We start from the raw sequence: 27,743 nt of genomic DNA on the forward strand, positions 1-27,743 counted from the left end.
CCGCATGAATTGAAAACAAACCTAACTACTTTATGCTGTACACGTTCCCGTTTTTAATATTGGTTAAAGTGAATGGGCCCCAAACAATTACGGTATATTCCAACAACGGACCAATGTAGGAGTTGTACGCCAATAAACGAACACTAGACGTAGATGATTTCAGTTAGCGCCCCAGGAAAAACAGATTACGCAAAGATTTTGCAATAACAGTATCTATGTGCTTCGTCCAGGAAAGCTCATTGGGTATCCATAGGCCCAAATATTTGTACTCTGTTACCTCTAATACAAATACGTTGTCAACACTATATGCAAACTGAAGAGGTTCTTTTGGTATGTGTGATTCTCATAAAAAACAGTTATATCAAAATTAATAGACATTTGCCATTGTTCGCACCAAGCAATGACTTTTCCCAGGTCATTATTTAGACGCCCCTGCTCATCAACAGAAGATATCTCTTCATACAAAATACAGTCATCTTCATAAAGTTTCACGAAAACTGAAAGTTCTGCGACTATGTCATTAATAAATAATGTAAATAAAAGTGCTCCCAAAACCGATCCCTGGGGAACTCCAGACGCAACCTCTGCATTGTTAGAAGCATTGTTTAAGGGGACAAATTGGTGCCTGTTAGTAAGGTAGGCTCTGATCCAAGGAGGTATCTGTTCATCTTTTATATAATACCCCAATTTATGGATTAATCCGCAATGTGACACCTTGTCAAACGTTGGCGAAAATCCACGAACACAATATCTGTTTGCTCCCCTTGATTAATCGCCTGTGAGAGATCGTGCACAGTCTCAACTAATTGAGTACATGTAGAAAACCTATGTCTGGAACCATGTTGGACATCTGTAAGTACCTTGTGCTCTTCTAAGAAACCTAATATATGTTTATGAATTATATGCTCTAAAATTTTGACTGATGTATATGTAAGAGATACTGGTCGGTAATTGTCTAAGTGTGTTTCTATCAGAATCTATACAAGCAGGAGTATATGCGAATTCAGACCGTGGCACATCAACGAAATCATGTCGCGAGCTCGAAGGCGATGTTTGTTGGCTAAAATACAAGGAAACGGGGTATGCGGAGAGAGAAGCACATCACGGAAGACAGTGGTAAGGTTGACTACTGTTCGTTCGTTTCATTCCTGCGTGTTTGACGTAGTAGAAACTGGAGTAAGCACGCGCAAGTGCTTTTTCAATTATATTATTGATTTGGCAAGGCAGCAACAGCCACGCTGCGGGGGGATTCTCAAATAAAGGTTCACTTTAAAAGAACCCACTGAACTACAATTACTCCTCCTGTATTTCGTTCATGTTGCTGCGCTGCTACGTTTACTTCGTTCGCCTTAAGATGGACCAACAAGTCCATATTGGTAGCTTGATGGCCAGTAATTTTCACAATGTATTATATTTCTTCGTAGGGTATTATTTTCTCCATTCGACAAACGGCGCAGGTTTTTGAATAAGCGCATGGCTTGTCGTAACGTCTTACCTGTGTTGGTAACATCTTTCAAAAATTAGCCTGAATATATATTTTTGCAATCAGTATGAATATGGTTTTGTAGTGGTGGTACAAGCTATTCCCGATCACCGAGAATTCGCACGGCAGAGTGCTTTTGAAATTCACATGCTAAGCTTCTCTGAGCAAGTCACCCAGAGGCAGATGACACCTAAGCTGTGCAGCCACAATTCTACGTGAAAGTGTACATAAGGCACGTTGGAGCAGACCCTTAAGGTAATGTGTACTACATGGTGCCTTAAACTAAATCACCTAAAAAGTTAAGTCGAGTGTCAAAAGAGACACGTTGCTAAAGAAACGAAGGAAATGAAGACAAATATGCTGATTCGATTGTAAGGACTGTCGCCCCCCTGATGGCCACCTTCCCTGCATGGATAACACAGAATACCTGGCAGATCACCCTGGCAGAAGACGGTTTGTCGTAGTTTCGGCTCGTATGAGGAGTGCTCCTTTTCGGCGCCGCCTGCCGGCATGCCCAACACCTCTTAGACTTAATATATACTGATGGGCTTGTAGGTGAGCCATGACATTGAAGCAGCGCACTAAAATTGACACGGTCATGCACACTGAAAAAGGACATACACAGGCGCTGGCCGTCTGTTGTTTGACTAATTGTTTGTACATCTCGGGCTTGTGAGGCTACAAAGCTGCTTCTCACGTATGTCTCCGGACCGTCGGGACGCAGAGGTGTTCCGCAATAGCCCCATTCGGCTCCGGTGTGTGGCATCGGCAAGCTCGATCGTTGGTCCAGTGGCCAAAATTAATCCGCAGCCGCGAACTACGGCTTCTCCGTGGAGAAAGCTTTCTCCAACTCACAATGTTCCTGTTGCATCGGCAGTGCTGTTCGGCTCCCTGGCCGGCCTTCTGCTGGCGCTGTCTTTCCGACGACTGTCCTCGGGGCTGCACGCCGCCATGCTCCGGCGCGTGCTGCTCTGTCCGGTTTCCTTCTTCGAGGCGACCCCTCGCGGCAGATTGCTGAACCGCTTCTCCGCCGACCTCAGCTATGTCGACTGCCAGTTCTATATGACAACGAAAGAAGTGCTGCAGACTATCACGGTGGTACTTGCGAGGCTGGCGGTCGTGGGGACGCAGGCTCTTACAGCATGCCTCCTGGGACTAGTCGCCACGGGAGTCTACCTTGCCATCGTGGTGAGTGGGACACAGAAACGCTTTTCTACTCACGAGAAATTTCATAGTAACTGGTTTAAAGAGTATCTCGCTCAAAGATTATCTGGTCTGCATTAGGTGACATAATCTTGCTTTCTTCAGCATGTTTGTTTGGCACGCGATCCATCGCATCTTATTCTCTCTCTCTCTTTGTCGCAAGTCGCCAGAAAAGAAAACAATTTTTATAACCCACCTCGAATGCGGTGGGACCCTTCAGTTATTATCTAGTATATTATTAGTTATAAAGTGATTAATGCATAATTAATGACTAATTGACCGTATTATGGGATTTTACGTGCTAGAACCGTGATTTGATTACAAGTTACGCAGTAGTGGGGGTCTCTGCGTAAATTTTGACCACCTGTGGTTCTTTAGCGTGCCCCCAATGAACGGTATATGAGTGTTTCTGCATTTGGCCCCGACGGAACACAGCCGCTGCAGCCGAGATGGAACCCGCGACTTCGAGCACAGCAGTGCAGCGCCATAGCCACTGCGCTACCATGGGGGCTGTTGTCACCATCATGCCGTTGGCGTCATGCCTGGCAAATAATACCTCTGCTTTGAATGGCACCGAAAGGTTACTATGTGTGGGCCTCGGAAGTACCTCCCGAGGACGGTGTCTTTAGTATCGTCCCTTTTAAATGCTGCTTCCCGTCGTCGAAATGGAGCACCACTTTAGCTCGAAAAACCACCTCGAAGAGGCCCGGAGTGTTTGTTTTTTCCGGGCAGTGTTTCCTCTTGTCCTGACTCGTATTCGCAAATTGAAAGCCGCATGTGTGACCAGTTGTGGTAGCTCTCGAGGTCGTGGGTTCGATTCCCGGCCGCATTTTGAAGCAGGCGACCCATGGCAAGAATACTTGCATAATTATATTAGATCGGCCGTTCCTGCGTTTAGCGTCGACGTATATCGGTGTCGTGCCTCGGCGTAACCGAGCGAATGAGCACAGCGAAAGATTAAAAGATAGCGATGGCGAAGACAGCAATTGACAGCCATAGCGAAGAGAGCCCGAGGAGGGAAGTGGAGGAGGAGGGTATGGCGAAAGCATGAGGAGGAAAGCGTAGTGCAGCGGAAGACGTTTTCTGCGGCAACGATTTCTAAAAGTTGATGCCATGGTAGCTCGCCGTGGTCTGGTCACCGATGACATGCCGCGAGTGCATCCACTGATATATGGAAGCAAAGGGCTACATGAGCGGAGGTCTGTCTGCATTGGCTGCAGTGAATCGCACCCACGCGTCACCTACGCACTGCCTATCGGGATCTCCCAATTAGAGGGGCAGTCGCGTCACACTTCGCGCCGTTTGTAATGTGCCGCACGAGACAGATTGTCTGCGGCAGCCAATATATCGCGAAATGAAAACCAATATAAAAGTGCCTCGAATTCTGCATTAGCGAGTATCGTAATTGTCGGTAAATGTTTTTAATGTTTTTGTTACGGAACCCCAGGTGGTCAAAATTATTGCAGAGCCTTCCACAACTGACGGCGTTGTGTATTTCGTAGGCGAAGAGTTGATCTGAGACGTTAAGCCCCGCGAATAAATCAATCAATGAATCGATGTGATACGTATTAGGCTTGCAAAATGGCGAATAATTTGTTTTGAGTTGAGTCACGTGCAAGGGAAAGGCTGCCGCATGTCAAGGCTCCTATATGCAGACTATTCGGTGTAAAAAGTCCCGCAATATGCTACAGACGCGCTCGGAAGTCGAACGTGCTTTATACGTGGTTTGCGTGGTGTTCGCGCAGACAGTGACTGTACGGGCTTCCAACGCACTTCGCTCCCTGGAGACAGCCTGCGTGTCTCGCGTCCTGCAGCACCTCACCGAGACTCGAGACTCCATGAGCAGCGTGCGCTGCTACGGTGCCGTGGCGCTGGTCTGCCGGCGCTTCTGCCGGCTCCTCGACGGCGCCCTGAGGTACTTCTGGGCACTGGTGGCGGCCGTGCGCTTCACGCGCATCTGCGGAGGAGTCGCGGGACTCAGCGCCGTCGTCACCACGGTGCTCGTCCTGTTCTTCTCGACGGTGCCGCCGTCGCCGAGCGAGGTCGGCCTGTCGCTCAGTTCAGCCATGTCGGTGAGCCCCGTGCGCGCCGATTCGGCAGCGCAGTCGCACTCTGTGTTGCGCTCCCGCTGGAATGACGCGTCAAAATAATGCAAGAGACAATGCAGATCCAACGCCTTGTGGGAATAAGTTTTAGGTGAATCATGTTGCGAGTAGCAGGCTGTCTAGCTAGCATCGTTTGGGAGTATACGCAGTGTTGCCACATGTCGCAACGTGTCCGTGCTATCCAATTGCAATTGCGGTTTGTATAGCGAGCATGCGTACCTCTGTAATGGTCGGGCTATTGCGCTGGGAAACCCTGGTTCGAATTCCACCATCGAACATATGTCTATTTTTGAATAAAGGGTGCCGAAACGAGCCTGGACTGCAAACTTACGCGGATTCTTTAGCAGGCGACAACGAATACTTCGCATTATAACATACCGTGTGTTGGTTTGTCGCTTTCAAGCATTCCAGAAAACGGTCTTGAGAGGATGATTTGGTCAGCGACTGAACATGCGGTTGATAACGCTACTAAAGTGGCCCGCCGGAATTGAAGCGCTAAGCCAACGCCCCAGACAGCAAAAAGATAACGCAAGCTGCTCGTGGGGCCGGACCTTTGGTGACCTCGGAGACTTGACGAAAGGCGGGGGGGGGGGGGGGGCACATACACGACGCAGACGCTCTTTTTCCGACCAGTTTTGGTTTCAAGGAGCCTGCCAAGGGGAACTAATTGTTCGCGTAGCTCCCACGTGAATTCCGCTATTCCAAATTTTATCATTGAGATAGGCAGTGTCGAGGACGGGCTTCAATGTACTTATTTGCTGTAGTTACCTAGTGTTGACAATTAGAAAGTTTACAAAATGAATTACCGTATCTTCGCTAATTACGCACGTAATTGCGGAAATTGCTATGTATCTAGAGGCTGCCAATCCGCTCACTCGAATGGTAAGCACAACCGTACCGTGATTTACATTTTTCTAATTTTAAAAATTTGGTGCAGCAACGAAGAACACCCTGTATAACGCATACTATTTCCTGCTAAAATTACTAAAGGAAATTCTGGCAGTACAATCATGCGAATAATGAGGGAGGGAGTGGCCGAATACTGCACCAGGGAGATGAATTCCTGTTCTGGTGAGCGAATGTCTTGTTGAATCTTAGTGGGTCTTCCTAATTTGGTTGTACCTGGATTAGTATAGCCCCACTCGTTCTCGGCATCTTTTGCCGGTGTCAGGCGTCACTTTAAGCCTGGAAATGTAGTGCACCGGAGGAGGTGAAATTTAAGCTCGCCATCCTCAAACTAAAAAAAAAAACGCCATTCGAAGCAGTAATGAACAAATGGCAGAAGCTCCTCCTATAACTAGCGATGACGTCAGAAGGGCCTTGCAAGACGTGAAACGGGGAAAAACGGCAGGAGAATATGGAATAGCAGTCAATTTAATCGAAGATTGAGGAGACATAATGCTTGAAAAACTGGCAGCGCTCTATACGAAGTGTCTATCGCCTTCAAGGATCCCAGAAAATTGGAAGAATGCAAACACTAATCCACAAGAAGGGAGTCGTTTAAGCATTGAAAAATTGTAGGCCCATTAGCTTACGCCCAGCATTATATAAAATATTCACCAAGATTTTTTGCGATAGAATATGGGCAACACTGGGCTTTAGCCTACTAAGGGAACAGGCTGGCTTCTGGAAAGGATACTCTACAATGGATCACATCCATGTCATTAATCAGGTAATCGAGAAATCCGGAGAGTACAGCCTCTCTATATAGCTTTCATAGATTACGAAAATGCATTCAAATCAATAGAGATACCAGCAGTCAAGAGGCATTACGTCATTAAGGAGTACAGAGCGCTTACGTAAGTATCTGGGAAAGTATCTACAGAGATTACACAGCTACCTTAATCCTTCACAAGAAAAGTAGGAAGATACCTATAAATAAAGGGGAAAGACAAGGAGACACAATCTCTCCAATGCTATTCACTGCGTGCTTGGAAGAAGTATCCATGCTATTAAGCTGGGAAGGCTTAGCGGTAAGGATCGACAGCGAATATCTCAGCAATCTTCGGTTTGCCGATGACATTGTTCTATTCAGCAACACTGCAGACGAGTTACAACAGATGATTGAGGCCCTTAACACAGAGAGTGTAAGAGTGGGGTTGGCGATTAATATGCAGAAGACAAAGATAATCATGAATAGCCGGTATAAGGCAACAAAACTTCAGGATTGCCAGTCAGCCTCTACACTCTATGAGAGAGTGCGTTTACCTAGGTCAAATAACTGCAAGGAACCCTGATCATGACAAGGAAATTCACTGAAGAATAAAAATGGGTTGGAGCGCATACGACAGACATTGTCAGCTCCTGACTGGAATCTTACCATTATCATTCAAAAGGAAGGTGTTCAATCAGTGCATTTTATCGATGCCGAGATATGAGGCAGAAACTTGTAGACTGGCAAAGAAGCTCGAAACAGGTTAAGACCCGCGCAAAGAGCGATGGAACGAAGAATGTTAGGCATAACGTTAAGAGACAGGAAGTAGACCGGTGAGGATCAGAGAGCAAACAGGCAAATTGACATAAAGAGAAAAAAATTGGAGCTGCGCAGGTCATGTCATGCGCAGGTTAGATAACCGTTGAACCATTAGGGTTACAGAGTGGGTACCAAGAGAAACGAAGCGCAGTCGAGGACGGCAGAAGGTCAGGTGGGGCGATGAAATTAGGAAATTTGCGGGCACTAGCTAGAATCGGTTGGCGCAAGACATGGGTAATTGGAGATCGCAGGGAGAGGCCTTCGTCCTGCAGTGGAACTAAAATAGGCTGATGTTGATGATGATGATGATGAATTGTGCGAATTACGTTGAGTACATGAATTTGGCGTGTCTTCGTACCTGTGGCTTCAGATGTACCTTTGGCTTATTTACTAGTGCACTGTACCTGCCTTTATAGACCAACATGTTTAGAAAATTATACTTTTCTAAACACTGAACGTAATAAGACTACGCCTAGGCATCGTCACCGCGAGTTGTTGTGTTGTGACGCAATATTTTCTCAAATACGATCAATTTGCAAAATCACAACGCCGTTTAAAGTGAGAGACGAATTTTGTGCAAATACTTGTGCTAACCACCAATCCCATGCTGAACTACCGTGCTTGTTGCTCCCATAGACAACCACCGCCTACTTTCAGATTGCAATATTAGTAGGGAACTTGATGGCTTACTGCGTACAGGTAGCGTTCAATCCGTAATCGCAGAAGAGAGCTTTCCAGTTCGAGGATAGCCGAACAATTGTCTCAACCATTGTTCTAAACAAAAATAGAAAGGAGACCTTTCTTTTTGGAGTTACCTTTCTGAAATAGAAAGAGGTCCTTTATATTTTCATAGGTTATGTCAACATTTGTACGACAGGCTTAAGTCTGCTGGCACTTGACTGTATTTTAACCAATCTAGTGCAGCAAGAATTGAAAACGAAGCCTCTAAAATTTAAGGTACAGACACAGTTGTGCTCGCGGGTCGTGACGTATCACATTTAGGATCCGTCTGCCGTCACCGGAGTTGCTTTTTTTTAAATAGCCAGCACAACTAAATAACGAAATATGTATTTCTAAATGCGTATTAGTAAACAACAGACCTAATGCCGTCCCTTATTTTCCCGATAGATTCCGATGCTACTGTCGGCCATCAATGCGTCGCTTTTCTTCTGTTTTATGGCCACTATCGCTTTCGAGCGCGCCGTCGAGTACACCAAGCTACAACCCGAGGTGAGAAATGTTCGCTCACGCATATTTTGCTTGATACAGCACTCGTAGCGAGTCCTCACTTTAACAGAGCACTGGTCGGTAACACTGCTGACCGCACCGTAGAAAACCAGAGGCAGGGTTACTGGCTGCTAAGAAAGGGCTACGGATACAAAATGCGGTACATACTTGTAATCCTCAACAAACTGACTCGCACAAATATCGACATCAGCAATGTGAGCAATTAGGTCCCTCTGGGATTTCTTTTTATGATTATCTCTTCTCTGCATTACACGGTTGCTCATGTCAGTACTAATGCTCTTGCTGTGACCAGTGCTTTGTCTTATAGCAATATATTATACGGGGTGGTCGTTTTTAGGCTTTCTGGAAGTTTTGGAACTCGCTTGTGGCAGATAGCGTAATTCTTGTCCTTGAGCTCGAATATTCCAAGAGGCAGACATTGCTAGCACGAGAAATCGAAACACATATTGAATTAATTAGCAAAAATTCGCTCATTTACTTCCTAATTAATCACGTTACTGCACAACTTGCAATTGAGCAATAGTAGCCGGTGAATTTTAAGGACATATCCAATTGAGTCTTCAGGATAACAGAAGTTTCGAGACATTAGTTCCCAAAGTGTCGGATGAAATACATGGGCGTTACAGTTGCTTTTCTGCTTCAAAGCATAAAAGAGCGTTTTGTGAAAAAAAAAGAAAGCGGAAAAATACAGAATTTTTAATTCAAGTTTGATGGCGCATATATGCAAACTGGTGTCATTTTGTAAATTCTTTCCAAGTAGATACGCTCGCAATTTCAGTGGATACAAATCGTAAATTGCAATATGTGCCATACATTAGTTATTCAAGAAGTTGATTAGTTATATCTCTAATTATTTGAGTATGTGTTTCAATTTATCGTGCAAGTAATGCCCACCTTTCTCAATAATCCAGCTCAAGGACTGCAATTACGTTATCTGCAAAAGGTGATTTTTAAAAATTCTGGGAAACACAAAAATGACCACCCCGTGTATAGCATTATATATAAGCAATTTAATTTACTTATAGTAATTGTATTGTATTTTTATTGTAACCATTGACGTCTAATAGACACTAGATTTTATTTAGTATTTCAACTGTTGCTTTTTGTGAATTTGAACTTAAATTGAATCTGTTCTACAGCAACGTTGCGAGGATCACCCGGCGATAAAGCTGCACGTTGCAGCTTGAGGGGAACATGCAGCCACCTCCTACACAGAGCGGCTTTGTATTGCGACTGACCGAAAGCACGCGTTTTACAAAACGCTGAAGAGAGAACATTCAGACAGAAAGGCTTTAACATGCCATTAATGGGAAGCGGTGCATGTGTAGTCCACTGCCTGCCGTACGAAGAAGGGTGGGAACCTCTTCAAGCGCCATTCGCTTTTCTTTCTTGCCTACGCCATTGCAATTTTTAGAGATGAAAACAATGTTTATTATTACAATTATTGCGCTCATTGCAATAATTTCACTCATTACTATTAACTCTGCACTCAACAATTTCATCCTCTATTAAAATACTCTCATTCATCAGCAGCATGGATTCATATCGGGACGCTCCCCAACTACCGACCCCGCTAGCTTCATGATGCATGCCTCACCAAGCAGTGTGTAAGAAAGGACAGCTGGATGTTATTTATGTTAACCTCAGTAAGGCGTTTTATGTCGTATGCCACAAAATACTTCTCCAAAAGTTGACACAACTAGGTCTGCACCACTCTGTCACAGCGCTGATAAGAAGCTACCTACGCGACCGGTACTGCTACGTTAGCGTAAACGGTCAGACGTCAGAACTATGCAGAGACAAGTGGAGTTCCTCAAGGGTCTGTTCTGGGCCCCCTTCTCTTCTCGCTGTTTATTAACGACGTTTCAACAGTCATTCAGAACACTTCAATTTTGTTATATGCTGATGAAACGAAACTTTTCAGATCGGTAAAAAAGCATTAATGATTACGCCGCTCCTTAGAAGGACATGGCAAATTTTGCGTCATCGTTCGCTGGAAATAAGTCATAAATGCACCAAAAACGAAAGTTGTAAGCTTGACCTGGAAGACTAACGGGACTTTATTTCCCTATAGCATTAGAGACGTTGTCCTGCCAAGAGCTCGGGGAACAAGGGACCTTGGAGTGTACTTCGATAGCTGTCCGAGTCTCTCGCCCCACGCTATACAAACGAGGCAGCGTGCGCTTCTTACGCTCGGCACAGTATACGTCGGGTGACGAGAGGCTTGAAATAACCTGCGCCATCTGTAACATTATATGAGAGCGTGGGTCTTCCAGTTCTTGAGTATGCCTCCGTCGTTTGGGGCGGCACTCGCAGGTAAAATTGTGAACTTCTCGAAAGTTGACATAAAAAGTTCACATCTATGTTTAAACATCGACTCTGTCAAAAGCCTCCCAGCTCCATAGAGCTAACAAAGACGCACACGTTACCTACCCTCACCTGTAGACGCAACAAATTGGATGTTCTTTTTCTTCACAAATTAATACAAAAAAAAAACTGCTGCTCGCACTTGCTTTCTAATGAGTGCTTTTACATTCCGCAGAAAGGCACAAGGAAAGAGCACGCCTTTCAGTCTTCAGATTTTTGTGACCCTCTATCTAGAGTGCAGGTGACATATAAAGCCCATTCAGAGTGCCTGGATATCTTCGTGCCTAAATGTGATATTTTCCTGAAAGGAGTTGGAGAGCAATTTCAATAACTGAACAAAAAACTGGAGGACGCTTAAGCTTCGCCTTCAAGAGTGGAACGCGACAGCGTTCCCGTCGACCCGCCAAGGGAGGTAAGACGATGGGCTACGGCGCAGCGACTACGCGCCCCGCATCGGACGCGGTGAGCGTCGAGCAACGCAGCGTTCGGTGCGGCAATGAAATTTGCGCCTGAGCAAGCGACGCACGCCTGAGCCTTAGAAACAGCTCGTTTCTAAGGCAACACCGCATTCACTAGAGGCGCGTTTGTACCGCTTTGAAGCATCGAACTCGCGACACCGACGCCGACGACACCGGCTTTTCTGCGACACGAGCTCCTTAACGCTGTCGCGTTAAAACTCTCATATCTCTTGTGTGTTCCATCATTCTGTAATGCGTTTTCTGTTTCTCCACTTTTGCTTTGTCGTTTCTTCGTGTACACATTTTGTTGTATGTTAAAATTTGTATTCGCGAAATTATTTTTTATGTGTGCGCGCCTGTGTATGTGTGTATATGTGTGTGTGAGCTTGCCCTGTGAGCTTGTGTGTATTACCAAGACTGATTGATTGATTGATTGATTGATTGATTGATTGATTGATTGATTGATTGATTCATTCATTCATTGAACGCATTTTATTATTATTATGCTGTTGTCGTTGCTTATTAGGTAGGTGTTTACTCACTTCTATTTTCTTGTTCATATAATTCTTTTATCCCATAACTTTTGTGGTAATGGCTATACATTTCTATTCTAGAACTGATACAGCGCAACATACAAAGGAAGAAACAAGCCGAGCCTGCCAGATAAAGGAACATTCAATGTTGCGCTTTACCAGTTCTAGAATGCAATACCAACTCGCCCAATCCTCAACCCTAGTATGCATTTCTACTTCTGTTTGCTTTTCTTTCTCTGTGCACCGTCACGAAGACACCATTGTTGTTCTCGGACACGTTAAATAAATAATTGATTAATTCACTATTATTATTGATAATGTTTCTTTTTCACAACAGCACTTGCAAAATAGTAATTGAGCATTCTCTCAGTGGCCACATGTCATGCGCTACTGCAGTTATTACCGCTACTGCAGTTATTGAATAGCCTCGTTATTTATCAGCAGGAAATCGTAGTATCTTATTGATAGCTTTACCGTTATTTCCCGAACAGAATAATATTACTGTAGCAATTTTAAAGGTGAAGGCTGTGCGCAAATGCGGAGTACACATCTTAGGTCTTATATATCTCTATATTTCAGTTGTAAAGTGCCGGACATTTAAGCCCATTTGTCGTAGTCGAATAATCAAGCGGACGCCAGGAAATATGGCACATCACGGGAAGAGACGAATTTAGTACGAAGGGCACGTTTAAACAACTCAAGTCGGCGGTGACAGTGCTCCTTGTGGAAACATAGCCAATGTCAAAGAGAAGTAACTTTGCCAATATCTGACTTATTGCATTTTGCGTAATAGTTCTTGCCGAAGTCGCCGCTATCAATTTAAATGAGATGAACCGGCCATAATTACTTGCCCCTTTCAAATGCTGCTTAATCTACATTCGGGTGGACGTCACTTAATCTGTTTGTCTGCTCTCTCGGTTTTAGGACGCCTGTGATGCGGTTGAATTGCGGGCCGAGGGCGCGCACAGTTTACACACTTCCTGGCCAGACCACGGAGAGATAGTGTTCGAAAATTTCACTGCGTCTTACAAACCCGGCATCTGCCCGCCCATCTTGAAGAGCCTCACTTTTGTTATAGAAGCTTGCGAGAGGGTAAGCTCTTTTACTGTCTCTAATATACCCTCCTGTTATGTAATGTATTTATGTAATACGTTGTTATATTGTATATGTATTATGTCTTTATATCTTCGTAAATATACGCCCTCCAGATACTTGCAACGGATACTTCTAACATATACATTTATCGCCCTCCATGAAGTGCAGAGCGTGGAAATTAACGCACTGCTGTGATCTCACGAAAAATTTAAAATATAGAGCTTTTGGCCGAAGTTGACAAGCGGCTACACAGCTTGATGTTGCCACCGTGCGGCTCGAAAGCTTTGGAGATGAAGGCGCGTCTGCATTGTCGACAATGATCGAGTGCCACGTGAACGATACGGCTGTTTTTTTATTCTACATTTTATTGCATCATTCTAATTCAGTCGCCATTTCTTGCCTACCACATCTTCTGTGAGGTAATGGGACATCCGGTTCACATAACAAGTCAAATTGTTGTGTATATAATTTTGGGTGTAAATATTTCTGTATATTGCGCCTTCGTGGGAACCTATAATAGCCAACAAGCAGGTCGATACTACCACTCTACGAAGTCCATCAATGAAAGAAAAAAAAAAGATCAACTTGAAAACAGCGAGATTAGACGTACTCAAAATGTCGGGCGCACGTAACCGGATTCAGCGCATCAGGAAACCGAAAACACGTTTGGTTTCCTTTGTACTTTATTTAGCCTTCTTTTATACGGACGGCTGATAGCGTCCCTTAGCTTTGAGTTCCCACTATCTAAGAATAACTAATATGAGCTGGACTTGTTAACTTCATAACATGGGTGCCTTTGATCAGATTTCTTTTTTTTTCGAATGATAGGTAGGCGTGGTCGGGCGCACGGGAGCCGGAAAGTCGTCCCTCATTCTTGCCCTTCTGCGGGTGCTGAAGCCTTCAGAAGGACGCATCGTCATCGATGGCATCGACATCTCTTCGGTTTCTCTTCGACAGCTGCGCTCGGTCATCACAGTCATCCCACAGGTGGGCAACCCTTTCACGGGAGTTGTTGGAAAAGGAAATTATGCAGGTCCAGCGCTCGTTTCGATATATATACGAAGTGATGCTTTCGTGAATCGGCGAACTGCTACGCCACAACACTGTTCATGTGCTGCAGCGCGCATTACAGCATAGCGTTTACGCGCCGGCTCGTCAAACCGACCGACAAGACGCGCCGAGCTCCGGGATAGAAGGCGTAGACAGCTTGGTTTCAACGGCGAAATTATGCCCTCGAAGGCGCGTATTTGTTGCAGTTGGGGCATTTGCGTACCGCTTGTTGAATCACTGATTAATTCTGTAGGGAAGAAATCGGCCACCTGCACATCTGTAGTACAGATAAGGCCACATAGGAGCACGACTTTGGGAATGCTGTCCCCTATGGTCGGCATGACAGCAGCAGGCGCGGCCAGCAAAGTGGGTTCAATTCCAAAGCTTCGCCTTAAAAAAGTACACAAGCGAAAAGTTTTTCACGTTTTGTTTAGGCATCTCCAGCGCTACCCTTAAAGAGCGACGAATATTGGCAGGGAAGCTTCGCGTTGAGCCTGCAAGTTCTGCTCCCACGGGGCGTGAAGGCTTCTCTTGCACTTTTGTTTGCCTGTTGTCACCACTATAAATGTTGACGTAAATTTAAAAGAAAATTCCGCGGTTTTACGTGCCAAAACCAAAATACGATTATGAGGCACGCCCTATTGAGTGACTCCGGATTAATCTTGACCACCTGGGGTTCTTTAACGTCCACCCTATGCACGGTACACGGGCGTTTTTGCATTTCGCCCACATTTAAATGTGGACGCTGTGACCGGGATTCGATCCTGCGTCCTCGAGCCTAGCAGCGCACAGCCGAATTCACAACGTCACCATGGCGGGTTTAACGTAAATTGAACGCGCATATGTATTTAACAAATATTTCAATGCTAGAAAGATGTTCAAGTATTTAATGAGTTTCTTTGATTCAGTGTAGTTTCAGTGGCAGTACTGATATCTCTTCGCTAAAATTTAGCTCCTTTGTTTCCTTGGTTTCTGTGCTCTTCTTGGGTTTCGTGCCGAGTAACTTGCACCTTGACAGTAAGTGCGAAATATGGTGCACTCTTTCGTACAAATCACTGGGTCCTTTATTACTAAACGAAATCTTGCGCATTTGTATAATATTGTTACGGAAGGATAAAAGAAGGGAAAGGAAGAAGATCTCGAGAAGCTGGCTGCTGCGTGTCGTTGCTGGTCAGCCATCTTAACTACATTGACTGTGCTTGTATATATATTGTAAATACAGTCTGTCTATACTCCCGAAGTCCCCGTAACATATTGGTGGGGGGTGCAGGGTACCACGGCTAGAAACGGAATTCCACAGTGGACGTCGCATCACTGTCCGCACCATGAATGACAGTGAGCGCGCGGGATCAACGTCGTTGCTACCTACAACGTCACCGTCGCCAGCTGCGTCGCTGCACTTTCGGTTGTCTTTGTTCTACCCAAGGATCCTGGAACTTTATGCAGGACCGATGGCGCCGACGTTGAAGAGAGGGTGGCCATGTACGAAGGCGTTAGTGGAATCAACAGATGGGACCCTAGTCTTATGCTAGCTAACCACGAGGAGGAGCTAAAACCACGAGGAGGAGCTAACCAGCTAGGACCAAAGCCGATCACGACACGACAAAAGCTGAGAAAGTAGGGCATGTGCTCAAGGGAATTACTGACGACGCCTTTATTCTGCTCATTTGCAAAAGCTCCTCTGCAGTTGATGCTACCATAAAGAGTGCCGACTATTCGAGCAAATCAAAAGCCTACGCGTCCTGCAACCATTCGCCAGACTTCCAAATACTGCCGCAATGTCGACGTGTGAAGATCAACTCGCACAGCACCATGCGCCGCCATCAAAGGACGTGGTGCGAATCGTTAGACGTGGACTAGATGCGATAGCGTCCGAAGCTTTATGTTCGCCTAGCCCTGATGCTACCCCTTTTTCAGTTCCTCTCGTTCAAGCCATCGTTTGCCAGGAACTTGAAAACATTGGTCTGTATTCGGTCTGTGCTGTCACCAACCCAAAAGCCAGCGAACGCCCTTCTACATTTTAGCTACACCCCGGCGCTTCTGTCCGCGTTATCGCAACCCGACTGAGTGGAGAACTGCGGATGACCAGCTGATATGTTTCACCTGTCGCCGCATCGGTCATGTCGCCCGATACTGTCACAACTCGTGGCCTTCAGCACCTCGCACGCCGACCAACCTGAGCCGAGTCCAACAGCGCCGACAACTCTGCGAGGAACACGTGGTACAGTCGCTCACCATCGCCGCGCGGACACCAGTCTCGTTCAGCGCAAACACGTCGTCCATCTTCCCGTTCGCCGCAGCCACGTCGCCTTTCATCCCCTGTTGCTTTTGACCGCACCCTTTCGGAAAACTAAGAAATGCAGACCTCGGACGTGGTGCTGCATTGCGTTCTACTGCAGCAAATCCCCTGTCTGTACCCACAAAGAGAAGAGTAGTTGACGTTAAAATAGACGGTGTACCTGTCCAAGCACTCGTCGACACTGGAGCCCACGTGTCTGTGATGAGTGCTAGCCTACGTAGACGTTTAAAGAAGGTCCTCACCTCAGCAGCTGCCCGTGTGCGTGGTGTGGCCGACGGTGGCGTGCTGGTTGTTCTTGTAAAGTGTACGGCACGTATTAGTATAGCCGGCCGCCCTACTTCTGTTTTCTTTGCTGTGATCGACAACTGCCCTCAAGACGTTATCCTTGGATTGGACTTTTTCTCCACTTATTCTGCTCTCATCGACTGCGCGACCGGCGTTCTTCAGTTAGAACTGCCTCAACTCGCCGATGCTCCGAGTACCGCCCCACCGCACTTGTGCCCGCTTCAAGATGTGCGCGTGTCACCCGGGGCAGTCACTTACGTCACTTTACGCCGCCCAGCCACAGGTTCTTGACGGTGAATATGTGCTTCACCCAATCATCGAAGTGATTTTGAACCGGAACGTTGCTGTTACGCATACGTTGGTCACGTTTACTAATAACGACGTCGTTATACCGCTTCTGAATTTCAGCATGTGCCCTCAAGTGCTTCCGGCCAGCATGTTCTTGGCCAGCGTTTCTAGTACTTACGAATTTGACATTGAGAGTCTGAATGCCGAGAGCAGCTTATTAGCGCCAATTTCAGCTCACAGCTCTGGCTCCTTCACGGATGACATCGCGAAAGTGATTGCACCTGACCTCACCTCTGCACAGGCCATGCACTTACGTCTCCTGCTTGAATCGTACAGTGACATCTTTGATTTCGGCGACAGGCCGAAATCAAGCATCTGTTGTTCACCACCTTATGAACACCGGAGACACGAATCCTATTCGTCGGCGTCCCTATCGTGTGTCGCATGCTGAACGCCGAGTCAGCCAAGCAGAAGTGGACAAAATCAGCCAGCCCTAGAGCTTCACCGGTCGTCCTTGTGACAAAAAAATGGTACCTTGCGTTCTTGCGTCGATTATCGCTACGTAAACAAGATCACACGAAAAGACGTCTACCCGCTACCACGCATCGATGACGCCTTGGACTGCTGGCACGGAGCTAAACACTTCTCGTCCATCGATCTTCGATCCGGCTACTGGCAGATTTCAGTTGATGAAATGGGCCGCGAGAAGACGGCCTTTTTCGTGCCGGAGGGTTTATATGAGTTCAAAGTCATGCCCTTTGGCCTATGCAATGCTCCTGCAACATTTGAACGTATGATGGATTCTATTCTGCGAGGCTACAAGTGGACCGACCACCTGTCTTTGTTACCTAGACGACGTGATTGCTTTTTCTCCCACGTTCGGCAGCCACCTTACTTAAATCGCTGCCATTCTTGCAGTTTTCCGAAAAGCCGGCCTACAACTGAACTCCACGAAATGTCAATTCGGGCGCCGTCAGATTACCGTGTTGCGACACCTCGTTGACGCGTCCGGTGTCCAACCAGATCCGGAAGAAGTTCGCGCTGTACGCAAATTCCCTGTGCCACGTTCCGCTTCTGACGTCCGCTGCTTCGTGGACCTGTGTTCTTACTCTCGCCGTTTCGTCAAAAACATCGCCGAGGTTGCTTGGCCTTTGACAGATCTTCTAAGGAAGATCATGCCATTCTCATGGGGCCCGGAGCAGGCTCACGCGTTCGCCGCTCTCATAGGGTTTATAACCACCCCTCTCATACTTGCCCACTTTGATCCATCTTAACCGACCGAAGTCCACACTGACACAAGCGGCGATGGCATCGGCGCTGTTCTCGCCCAACAACAGAATGGTACCGAGCATGTGATAGCCTACGCCAGCCGCCTGCTGTCACCTGCCGAGAGAAATGCTCCATCACCGAGTAAGAGTGCTTGGCTTTAGTTTGGGTTGTCGCGAAGTTCGGTCCATATTTGTAAGGCCACACGTTTTCGGTCGTTACAGACCACAACGCACTCTGCTGGAAATCTTCCCTCTGGTACCCGACAGGACGGCTTGGTCTCTGTGCTTCGCGGCTCCAGGAATTTTCATTTGTTGTGAACTATAAGTCTGGACGTCTGCACAAGGATGCTGACTGCCGCTCTCATCAACGCGTGGATCCTCCTGAGCCTGCTGCGCATGATCCGGTGACCTGCGTTATGGCTTTTACTGATATGACCAACATGCGCGTTGAAACCCAGCGCAACGAATGCTTACAGTCCATCATCGCCGGAGTGCAATGTGGCAGCACCGGTGGCACGTGCCGCATGTTCGTGCTGCATGACGGCATCCTCTGCCGCCGCAATATCAACCCTGACGGCCCTGTGTTCCTTGTCTTTCCTCGTCATATGCGATCCGTCGTTCTCGAACAACTTCACGGTGGGACACCTTGGCGTTTTGCATACATACGACCGCATACGATGCCGGTTCGTCTGGTCGGGTCTTTACCGCTCTGTGCGTCGTTATGTCCCAACTTGCGAATTGTGTCAGCGCTGGAAGAAACCTCCCCTGCCACCTGTCGGACGACTCCATCCAATTCAAGTTCTCTTTGAACCATTCTTTCGTGTAGGCCTTGACCTGCTTGGCCCTTTTCCGACGACGACTAGGGTGAATAAGTGGATCGCCGTCGCTACTGATTACGCTACACGCTACGCGATAACAAAGGCGTTACCAACTAGTTGCGCAACAGACATAGCTGATTTTCTCCTCCACGACGTCATTCTCCAGCACGGTGCACGTCGACAGTTACCTTCAGACCGTGGCCGCTCGTTCTCGTCTCGAGTTGTCGATGACCTCCACCACTCTTGTGCCACTGAGCACATGCTGTCCACCGCCTACCACCCACGAACGAATGGTCTCACGGAACGTCCTTAACGAACACTCACAGAGGTGCTGTCGATGTACGTCTCCAACGATCGCCGCACCTGGGACGCCACGCTGGCCTACGTGACATTCGCGTAGAACTCGTCTCGACGTGACACCGCAGGATATTCACCCGTTGATCTTTTTTATGGTCGCGACCCCACATTGCCGTTTGACACCATCCTCTCTTCTTTGCCAGGTGTTGCAACTGAGTACGCTCGTGAAGTCATCCATCGCGATCATATGGCACGTCAAGTCGCCCGATCTCGTTTACTAACCTCGCAGCATTACAAAAAGAGCGTTAGGACCGGTGCCATCTCGATAAGCACCGGTCCTAACGCCAAAGGTGCTTCGCCACAATTCCCCACAGGTGCTTGGGTGCTCTAGAAGAGTTGACTGTTGGGCTAGTTGGTCGTCCATATTTGAAGTAGTAGCTTAGCGCAAATAAAACCACAGACACAAGGAAGACAGACAAGGACAAGCGCTTTGAAGTAGTAGCTTAGCGCAAATCAAACCACAGACACAAGGAAGACAGACAAGGACAAGCGCTGTCCTTGTCTGTTGGCCACCATGTCCTTTGGCCACCATATCGTCAGGTCGGCCTCTCCCAGAAGCTTCTCTCTCACTGCACAGGGCGTTATGAAGTCTTACGTCAAGTTAACGACGTAATTACAAGATTTCGGCGTTGCAGTTCGATCCATCCTCAAGTCCGACGCCTGCTGACGTCATGCACGTTTCGTGGCTGAAGCCATACTTCGTTCGCAATTCTTCGCCTACCATGCGCCGAGGCGGCGCTTCAGCACCCACTGGTCCTGTTACGGAAGGATAAAAGATGGGAAAGGAAAAAGATCACGAGACGCTGGCTGCTGCGTGTTGTTGCTGGTCAGCTATCTTAACTACATTGACTGCGCTTGTATATATATTGTCACGTAGGTGACGGTGAGTGGCCTGGCACGCAGCCAGACAGAAAGGGACACTGCGTCGGCGGTAAACTTAACAGAGTTTAATGGGCGAACTTGTGCCCAAAATCAAGCAGACATCTTGGTGACGGCGAAAGCAGCAAGCGCGCCTAGGCCGTTCGTCGAACCGAGCCAGCGCAAGCGGTGGTCCCGTATTTATAATTTTTGCGTCCATGATCGAAATGAGTCAAGCGAGGCCACTTGCGTCGCAGCGACGCCGCTCGCGTCGCTGCAAGCCGGAGTAGACGCACGTGACAATACCCCCCCCCCCCCATTAAAATAGAAAGCATCGCCCTGATGCTAAACAAAACAAGAAATTGTAAGCTTACAATCACACATGCAAAACGAAAAAAGAATGCCCATTAAACCGCTAACGCTTAAAACACTTTTTGAGGCGTGCGACGTGGACCATCTCAGGTCGCGAGCGACGTCACTGTGACTGTGTCACCCCATCGGGCAAAACCTCGTAGACCAGCGGCCAAAGTCGTCGAGTTATCTTGTAGGGCCCGAAGTAGGGACGCAGGAGCTCCTCACTAAGACCGCGGCGACGAATGGCTATCCACACCATAACGCAGTCACCAAGTGTGTGCTCTTGGTCTCGCCGTTGTAGGTTGTAGAGTCGGGCGTCGACGTTTTGCTGCTCTTTAATACGCATTCGGGCGAGCTGGCGAGCCTCCTCGGTGCTTTAAAGGAAGCTGGCAACGTCTGCACGGATTTTGTCGTCGTCAACGTGAGGCAACATCGCATCCAGCATGGTGGCGACTTGGCGGCCGAAGACAAGCTCAAATGGCATCATCTGCGTTGTCTCCTGTGGCGCGGTGTTGTACGCGAACGTCACGTACGGAAGGACTTCGTCCCAAGTCTTGTGCCCGACGTCAACATACATGGCGAGCATGTCGATGAGGGTTTTATTTAAACGCTCCGTAAGGCCGTTTGTCTGCGGGTGGTACGCTGCAGTGCGCCGATGGCTCGCGTGGCTCAAGTGCACAATCTGTTGCGTGAGTTCTGCTGTGAATGCCGTACCTCTGTCGGTAATACGGACCTCAGGCGCACCATGACGGAGAACGATGCTCTTTACGAAGAATCTGGCGACCTCGATTGCATTTCCCTATGGTAACGCCATTGTGTCGGCGTAGCGCGTCAGGTATAGTCCGTTGCTACCACTATTCACCTTTTCCCGCAAGTAGACGTCGGGAAGGGGCCAAGCGGATCCATCCCTATCGGCTGGAATGGGTTCCATGGTGGCTCGATTGGTTGCAGGAGGCCGGCTGGTCTTGTAGGCGGTGTTTTCCGACGTTGGCAACCTCGGCAGGTTTTCGCGTAGTATGCGACGTGTGCGTTCAGGCCCGGCCAGTAGCACTTTTCTTGGATTCTTCTGAGAGTTCGAGTGAATCCCAGATGCCCTGCGCTCGGCTCATTGTGAGACGCTTCTAAAATCTCTTCTCGTGGCTTGACTGGCACGTAGAGTAGGTATGGCGCTTTGTACGGCGCGAAGTTTTTCTTCACAAGCACGTTGTCGCGCAGGCACAGCGACGAAAGCATGCGCCTGAATGCCTTTGGCGCCGAATCGCTCTTGCCTTCGAGGTATTCAACGACATAGCGTATAGATCAGGATCGGCACGTTGATCTTGTGCGAAGGTGTTGGAGCTTATGGGCCCAAGAAAGGCATCGTCGTCATCGTCGCAGGGCGGGACGGATTAAAGGAGGCTCTCGATAGGCAATCGGCGTTACTGTGCTTTCGGCCTGACTTATACACGACAGTGACGTCGAACTCCTGCAGTCGCAGGCTCCAACGAGCGAGGTGACCTGACGGGTATTTCAGGTTAGCGAGCCAGCATAGAGCGTAGTGGTCATTGACCCCCTTGAAGTGCTTGTAATTACAGTCTGTCTATACTCCCAACATCCCCGTAAGAATATTATGCAAATAGTTATAGCGCATAGCTCACTTCCTCCCCAGGAGCCGTACCTCATGAAAGGAAGCCTGAGGGACAACCTGGATGCTACGCAGAGCCACTCGGACGACGAGGTCTGGGAGGCGCTCAAGAAAACGCACATGGCAGACTTCGTGTCCAAGCACCCGCTAGGACTTTTGCTGGAGATCGATGACGGAGCTGAGAACCTCAGGTACCTCAACGTTGTTCTATCCTCGCAGAAAGATGTAACCTGATTGCCAGCATATTATCGTGCAATGAAAGCGCCAGATACAACCACGCTGCTGGAATAGATGAAACGAAGACAGTAAAAACACATTGACAAGAACGAGGTTCTCTTGTCAGCGCCCTTCTTGTCGATGTGTGTTCCTTGTCGTTGTTTTTTTCTCCTTAATTCTTCTGCTAGTATAAGTGACAAAAACACACAAGGAAAAGTTCTACCCATGCACACACCCGGACCCATGCCTCTTCGTTTTCACGTGTGTGAGTTATTAAATAGTGCTCAATAATTAAGACGTCCTACTGCTGAGTACGAGGTAGCGGTTTTGGATTCGGGCCGCATTTAATGGACGCCGCAATAAATGTTCCACTCGTTCTGATCTTTTGAAACTCAACAATGAACTACTAGGCAGTCGAAATTATTCAGAAGTCGTACTTTGCAATGTGCCCTCTATTCCAGGCCTGGTTGTCGCACATAAGGATCGATAAGCCCAAATCTTGCGCAACTTCTGCAAGCTGCGACAAAACACTGTGACTGTATACGGTGATAACTTCTGAAAAAAAAAAAAGAGCCCGCCGGCATATTTGAAGCAAACTTGTTCAGACATGTCCCGCTGCATGGTGCGGTTGTTTTTCATGTAACTTCAACACTCAGCCCATACATTTTGTTTGCCCTAGTTAGTGTCACCTTGCCCGAAGCCTCTCGTCTCTCATAGGTTAAGTCACACGCATATAAACAAAACAAATGATAAAAAGGCGTAGGTGTGCTGAGATATCTCAAAGGGAACAGTTGCCAAGCGCATAAAAGACCGCGCCATCGTGCTAGGGCTAGTTTGTGACCGTGCGGAATGTGGTGATTTACGAGCAAGATCACGTACGTCAGCGGTAACAAGCGCAAGAGATGCATCGGCTTGCAAGTTCTTTGATCGGCGGTTCTTTCAGGCGCAGTTTCATGCACGTGAGCCTTTTGTTTCGTTGTGCTGAACGTCAACTATTGGTAAAAACGAAGAGCCGCAACTCGATCTTATGTTTTTCTCTTCGTTTTCTTTTAGACTTCATATGGTACTCATTTACTAGCTATCTCGACCACTCTTGAAACCCAACGCTCATTGGCAGTCTCCTTTGCTGAACACCATTAGGATTAACAACGTCAAACAGCCACAGTCATCAATAAATGATTCCTTAATTCATCAGATTACTTGGCTCTTGTATACTCTAAAAATTCGCATTTCCACACTAAGCCGCGGGCAAATATATCTGGCCAATTAAGAAGTAGAAAGACATTTTTCTCGCCTGCTTTATTCTCTCTGTGTTGGTCGTATAAGATTGGTCTTTAGTTCAATTTCACCGTGGAGCAGCCGCCGCAAACATCCGCAATCGTGTAGAGACGCGAAAATAACCCGAAGTTGCGGGTCACGCTTACGTTTAAATAAATAAATAAATAAATAAATAAATAAATAAATAAATAAATAAATAAATAAATAAATAAATAAATAAACAAATAAATAAATAAATCAGTGAGGTATTGAGTGAGTAAATTAATGAGTCACTCAGATAATGAGGGAATCAGCCAAGCCATTTGATAATAAATCTATACAAACATAATGATCTGTGAGTAAGCGAGTGAAACCATCAATAAAGCAGATTGTAAGTAAGCCAGCCGGTCGGCCAACCAATCACCAAATCTATCGCTTGATCAATAAATGAGTAGTGAAATAATCAGAGAGTGGTCAATGAATCAGTCGATGAATGGGGTATGCGCGAGTCGCTACACAAACAATCGATCGATCCATCCTCTCCGCAGCGGCGGCCAGCGGCAGCTGTTGTGCCTGGCGAGGGCGCTACTCCGCCGTCCTCGCGTCCTTCTGCTGGACGAGGCCACGTCGCGCATGGACGGCGACACTGACAGGCTGGTGCAGAGGACCCTGCGCGATGGCTTCTCCGGCTGCACCGTGCTGACGATCGCTCACCGGCTGAACACTGTGCTGCACTGCGATAGGTGGGACTGCAAACGCGCTGCATACACGAACACGCGCCCAATTTGGCACGGACAGACAAATGGAGAGACAGACAGATCTATCTATCTATCTATCTATCTATCTATCTATCTATCTATCTATCTATCTATCTATCTATCTATCTATCTATCTATCTATCTATCTATCTATCTATCTATCTATCTATCTATCTATCTATCTATCTATCTATCTATCTATCTATCTATCTATCTATCTATCTATCTATCTATCTATCTATCTATCTATCTATCTATCTATCTATCTATCTATCTATCTATCTATCTATCTATCTATCTATCTATCTATCTATCTATCTATCTATCTATCTATCTATCTATCTATCTATCTATCTATCTATCTATCTATCTATCTATCTATCTATCTATCTATCTATCTATCTATCTATCTATTAAGCAGTAGCAGATATATAGAGCTATTTATCTAATCTAGTAGATAGCAGTAGTCAGACAGCTCTGTTTATTCAATCTACCTAGCAGACAGTAGTAGATGGATAGTAGACATGTCTCCAATCAATCAATAAACTAATTAATTAATTAATTACTCAAGTAATAAATAAATCAATTTTTTTAATAAATACAAATACTGCAAACATAGAGGTATGCAGAAGGAGGTCCCGTAGTTAAAACTGTATTCAGACTTCCTATTCATCGTTAGCGCCTAGGTTCATTGGCAAGAAACAGCAGCTCAAAGAGTACAATTGCAGTAATGATAAATAATGAAATACAGATGTAAGTAAATGGGGTAATTAATAGACAATATATCGGAAGTAAGCAATATTGTGAAATTAGATAAACTAACATAAAAGAGGAGGAAAGAGAAAAATTGAAGAAAAAATTTAAAAAGCTTAATTGCATGTTGGAGTACATAAGAATGGCAGGACTAACATCAAAATCGAATTATACAGCGCATGATGTCACTTACATTTCACATAACAAAAAATTTTGCATTTCATCACAAAATCGATGGGCTTTCTGGAGTTTTATGACAAATGGTAATGTATTCCATGATGATATGGCTACAAAGTGAACTGTCCGTTTGCCATAATTAATGCGCACTTCGGGCAGAATGAAGTTATTATGCGGCGCAAAACGAGTTGAGTTAGTATTTGTTAACGATGATATAGGAATTAGCGACAATGAGATTTTTTTCATTTATTAGTTTGAAAAGTGGCAAGGTTGTACTTGGCAAGGGCTGCAACGTCTAGAATGTTATTTGCTTGTAGTAACTGAGTGCTGGCTACAAGTGAAAGTGTGCGCTTAATGTAGTCGAGGCGTCTTGTCGGGATTTTAGTCTAAGGGGATCATAACAATGTATGGAAATCCTTCAAGCGTTGAGGCCGCTTCAGCAGCTATACCTGTTTCTCTATGGAAATGCAGAGTACCATAACTTTATGTACATGCGCTTACAGCCGACCACAATATGACGAGGAATGCTGGAGCCGATAAACAAGCAAATTTTATCGCAGCCAAGAGGATACTACGCTGCATTTGAAACGGCCAATCTCACTACTAGCCATTACCAGACTTTTCAGAGCTCCGGTGCTCCGGAAAGCTTTTGCAGACATTGCTACATAACGCTTTCCTCGGATAGGCCTCACCATGAATCGCAAGGTCACGAGGATGAAGCAGGAAGGAGAGTGACAATGTTTACTGATGCTTTTTTGCTTTTTTTGTGCAGGATCTTGGTGATGAGCGAAGGCTGCGTCGCTGAATTCGGCACCGTAGCGGACCTTGCTGCTAACCCGAGCTCTATTTTCGGCGCAATGGCACGGGCTGCAGGCATTGACACTCCGTCGTTACAGAACAATGGTTATTCCGTGCGCCTTTGAGCAACCGAGAGCAGAAGCGACACGGAGTAACCTGGAGGGGAATGGAACCTGCATCTCTCGGGCGTTACGTGGAACCTTACCTTTAACTCGGCACCTCTTGGGCGTGTCAAGGGCTGGGTGAACACATCTTCGCTCTTTCTTGAGGGAATGACCATGATCAAGCGACAAGTCCGCATGAAACAATGTTTAAAAAAGCAGACGTCCAAATTCTATGAAAGATTATTACCGAAAAAAGAAAGCGTCCAAAATAAACAAAATTGGCGCCTAAATAATCTAAACCTCAGTTTAGGCTAGTTAGTTCATTGCTCTAAAGATTATGTAAATGGCAAAAAAGCGAGGACGCGGTTTATAAGCCACAAATACACACATGTGTGTCAACCGCCCATGATAACTCGTTGCTCAAGCGATGGGAGCGTGCAAATGGTTGGCTTCCCGGATATTCTTTTTCGCAACGTGGGTACTCCTTATGCATCCGCGAGACAAATGGCTGCGCGGACGACTGTCCAGCGTAGAGTAATGATGCCGCCCAGCCGGCTGCAAAAGCATGCACACGACGAACGAGGCAAGTAGACGGCGCAGCCGAAAAACACTGTACTGTAGATTCAGCAGCTTTCCAAACACCAGCAGTAGACTGGTTTGGGAGTAATTTTAAGATGGAGGCAGCGATGGCTGTTCTTTACGTCTGAAGTTGTAGATGACGAGTATTTGCTGTGGTCATAATGATCCAAGAAAAAAAAAACCATACACGACTTGTCGCCAGACCTACAAATGATTCTTGGCTAAGTCTATGGTGTTGAGCAACCAGAATCCGGACGAGGGAAATCGCTCAGCATTTCACGTCTGTGTAGGACAGATGACAGCAATCCCTCTAGCACAGAAAATACGTATTTGTTCCGTCTTGTGGACATACTATTATCAGTGAGCTACGCAGCCGACCGGTAGACTTGCGCAATATTAAAATAAATTCGTTTCATATGAGAAAAAACAAACAAAGCTGCCGTTTTTTCTTGGCAGAGCCTAATCTCTTCACAGGCAAGAACAGAAAGGCAATTTTGTTCCGATCGCAGCGCAATTATTAAACAGAACAAACAAATTGTTCTCTCGAGCATCAGATAAAGCACTGTGGCCGTCGTTATGGCTAATTCAATAAGGACACTTCAAAGACCTAGCATTGCTAAAACTTGGTGCACTTTCACGCATCTCTGACGTGACTGTTCATTTATCGCGAAAATGTGCGAATCCAAAGTATGTGCCACACTTATCGTTGCCCCGACTGAGCGACACCGTGGAGGAAAAAAAGAAGGTAGTGCTCTAGTGGGCTTTCTTAGGCAAATAACACTACTGTACACGCCGATCCTTCACACGCGCAAGAACATCAATAATAATAAATAAAATGAGCGCATCAAATTAAGGAGCTTTTCTTGTCAAACAAAGACGCAATGCTGCGAGATCTCTTTAGATTTCCGGTATTGACGGTTCACTAGATGCTCACA

General features: G+C 46.5%; 1 protein-coding gene across 2 annotated transcripts in view; it reads left to right on the top strand.

Annotated features, from left to right (window-relative positions):
• LOC135905857 (ATP-binding cassette sub-family C member 2-like) overlaps window positions 1-27,632 on the top strand; it is a 79,829-nt gene extending 52,197 nt beyond the window's left edge. For both annotated transcript variants that reach the window (XM_070523016.1, XM_065436972.2), the window contains 8 exons: window positions 2,361-2,671; window positions 4,432-4,758; window positions 8,393-8,494; window positions 12,795-12,962; window positions 13,794-13,952; window positions 22,191-22,357; window positions 24,188-24,382; window positions 26,100-27,632. In XM_070523016.1, the coding sequence (XP_070379117.1) occupies window positions 2,361-2,671; window positions 4,432-4,758; window positions 8,393-8,494; window positions 12,795-12,962; window positions 13,794-13,952; window positions 22,191-22,357; window positions 24,188-24,382; window positions 26,100-26,250 (1,580 nt within the window). In that variant the 3' untranslated portion in view covers window positions 26,251-27,632. The remainder of the gene's footprint in view (window positions 1-2,360; window positions 2,672-4,431; window positions 4,759-8,392; window positions 8,495-12,794; window positions 12,963-13,793; window positions 13,953-22,190; window positions 22,358-24,187; window positions 24,383-26,099) is intronic.
• Window positions 27,633-27,743: the final 111 nt, after the last annotated feature.

This window comes from Dermacentor albipictus, chromosome 8 (assembly GCF_038994185.2).
Source record: "Dermacentor albipictus isolate Rhodes 1998 colony chromosome 8, USDA_Dalb.pri_finalv2, whole genome shotgun sequence".
NCBI lineage: Eukaryota > Metazoa > Arthropoda > Arachnida > Ixodida > Ixodidae > Dermacentor > Dermacentor albipictus.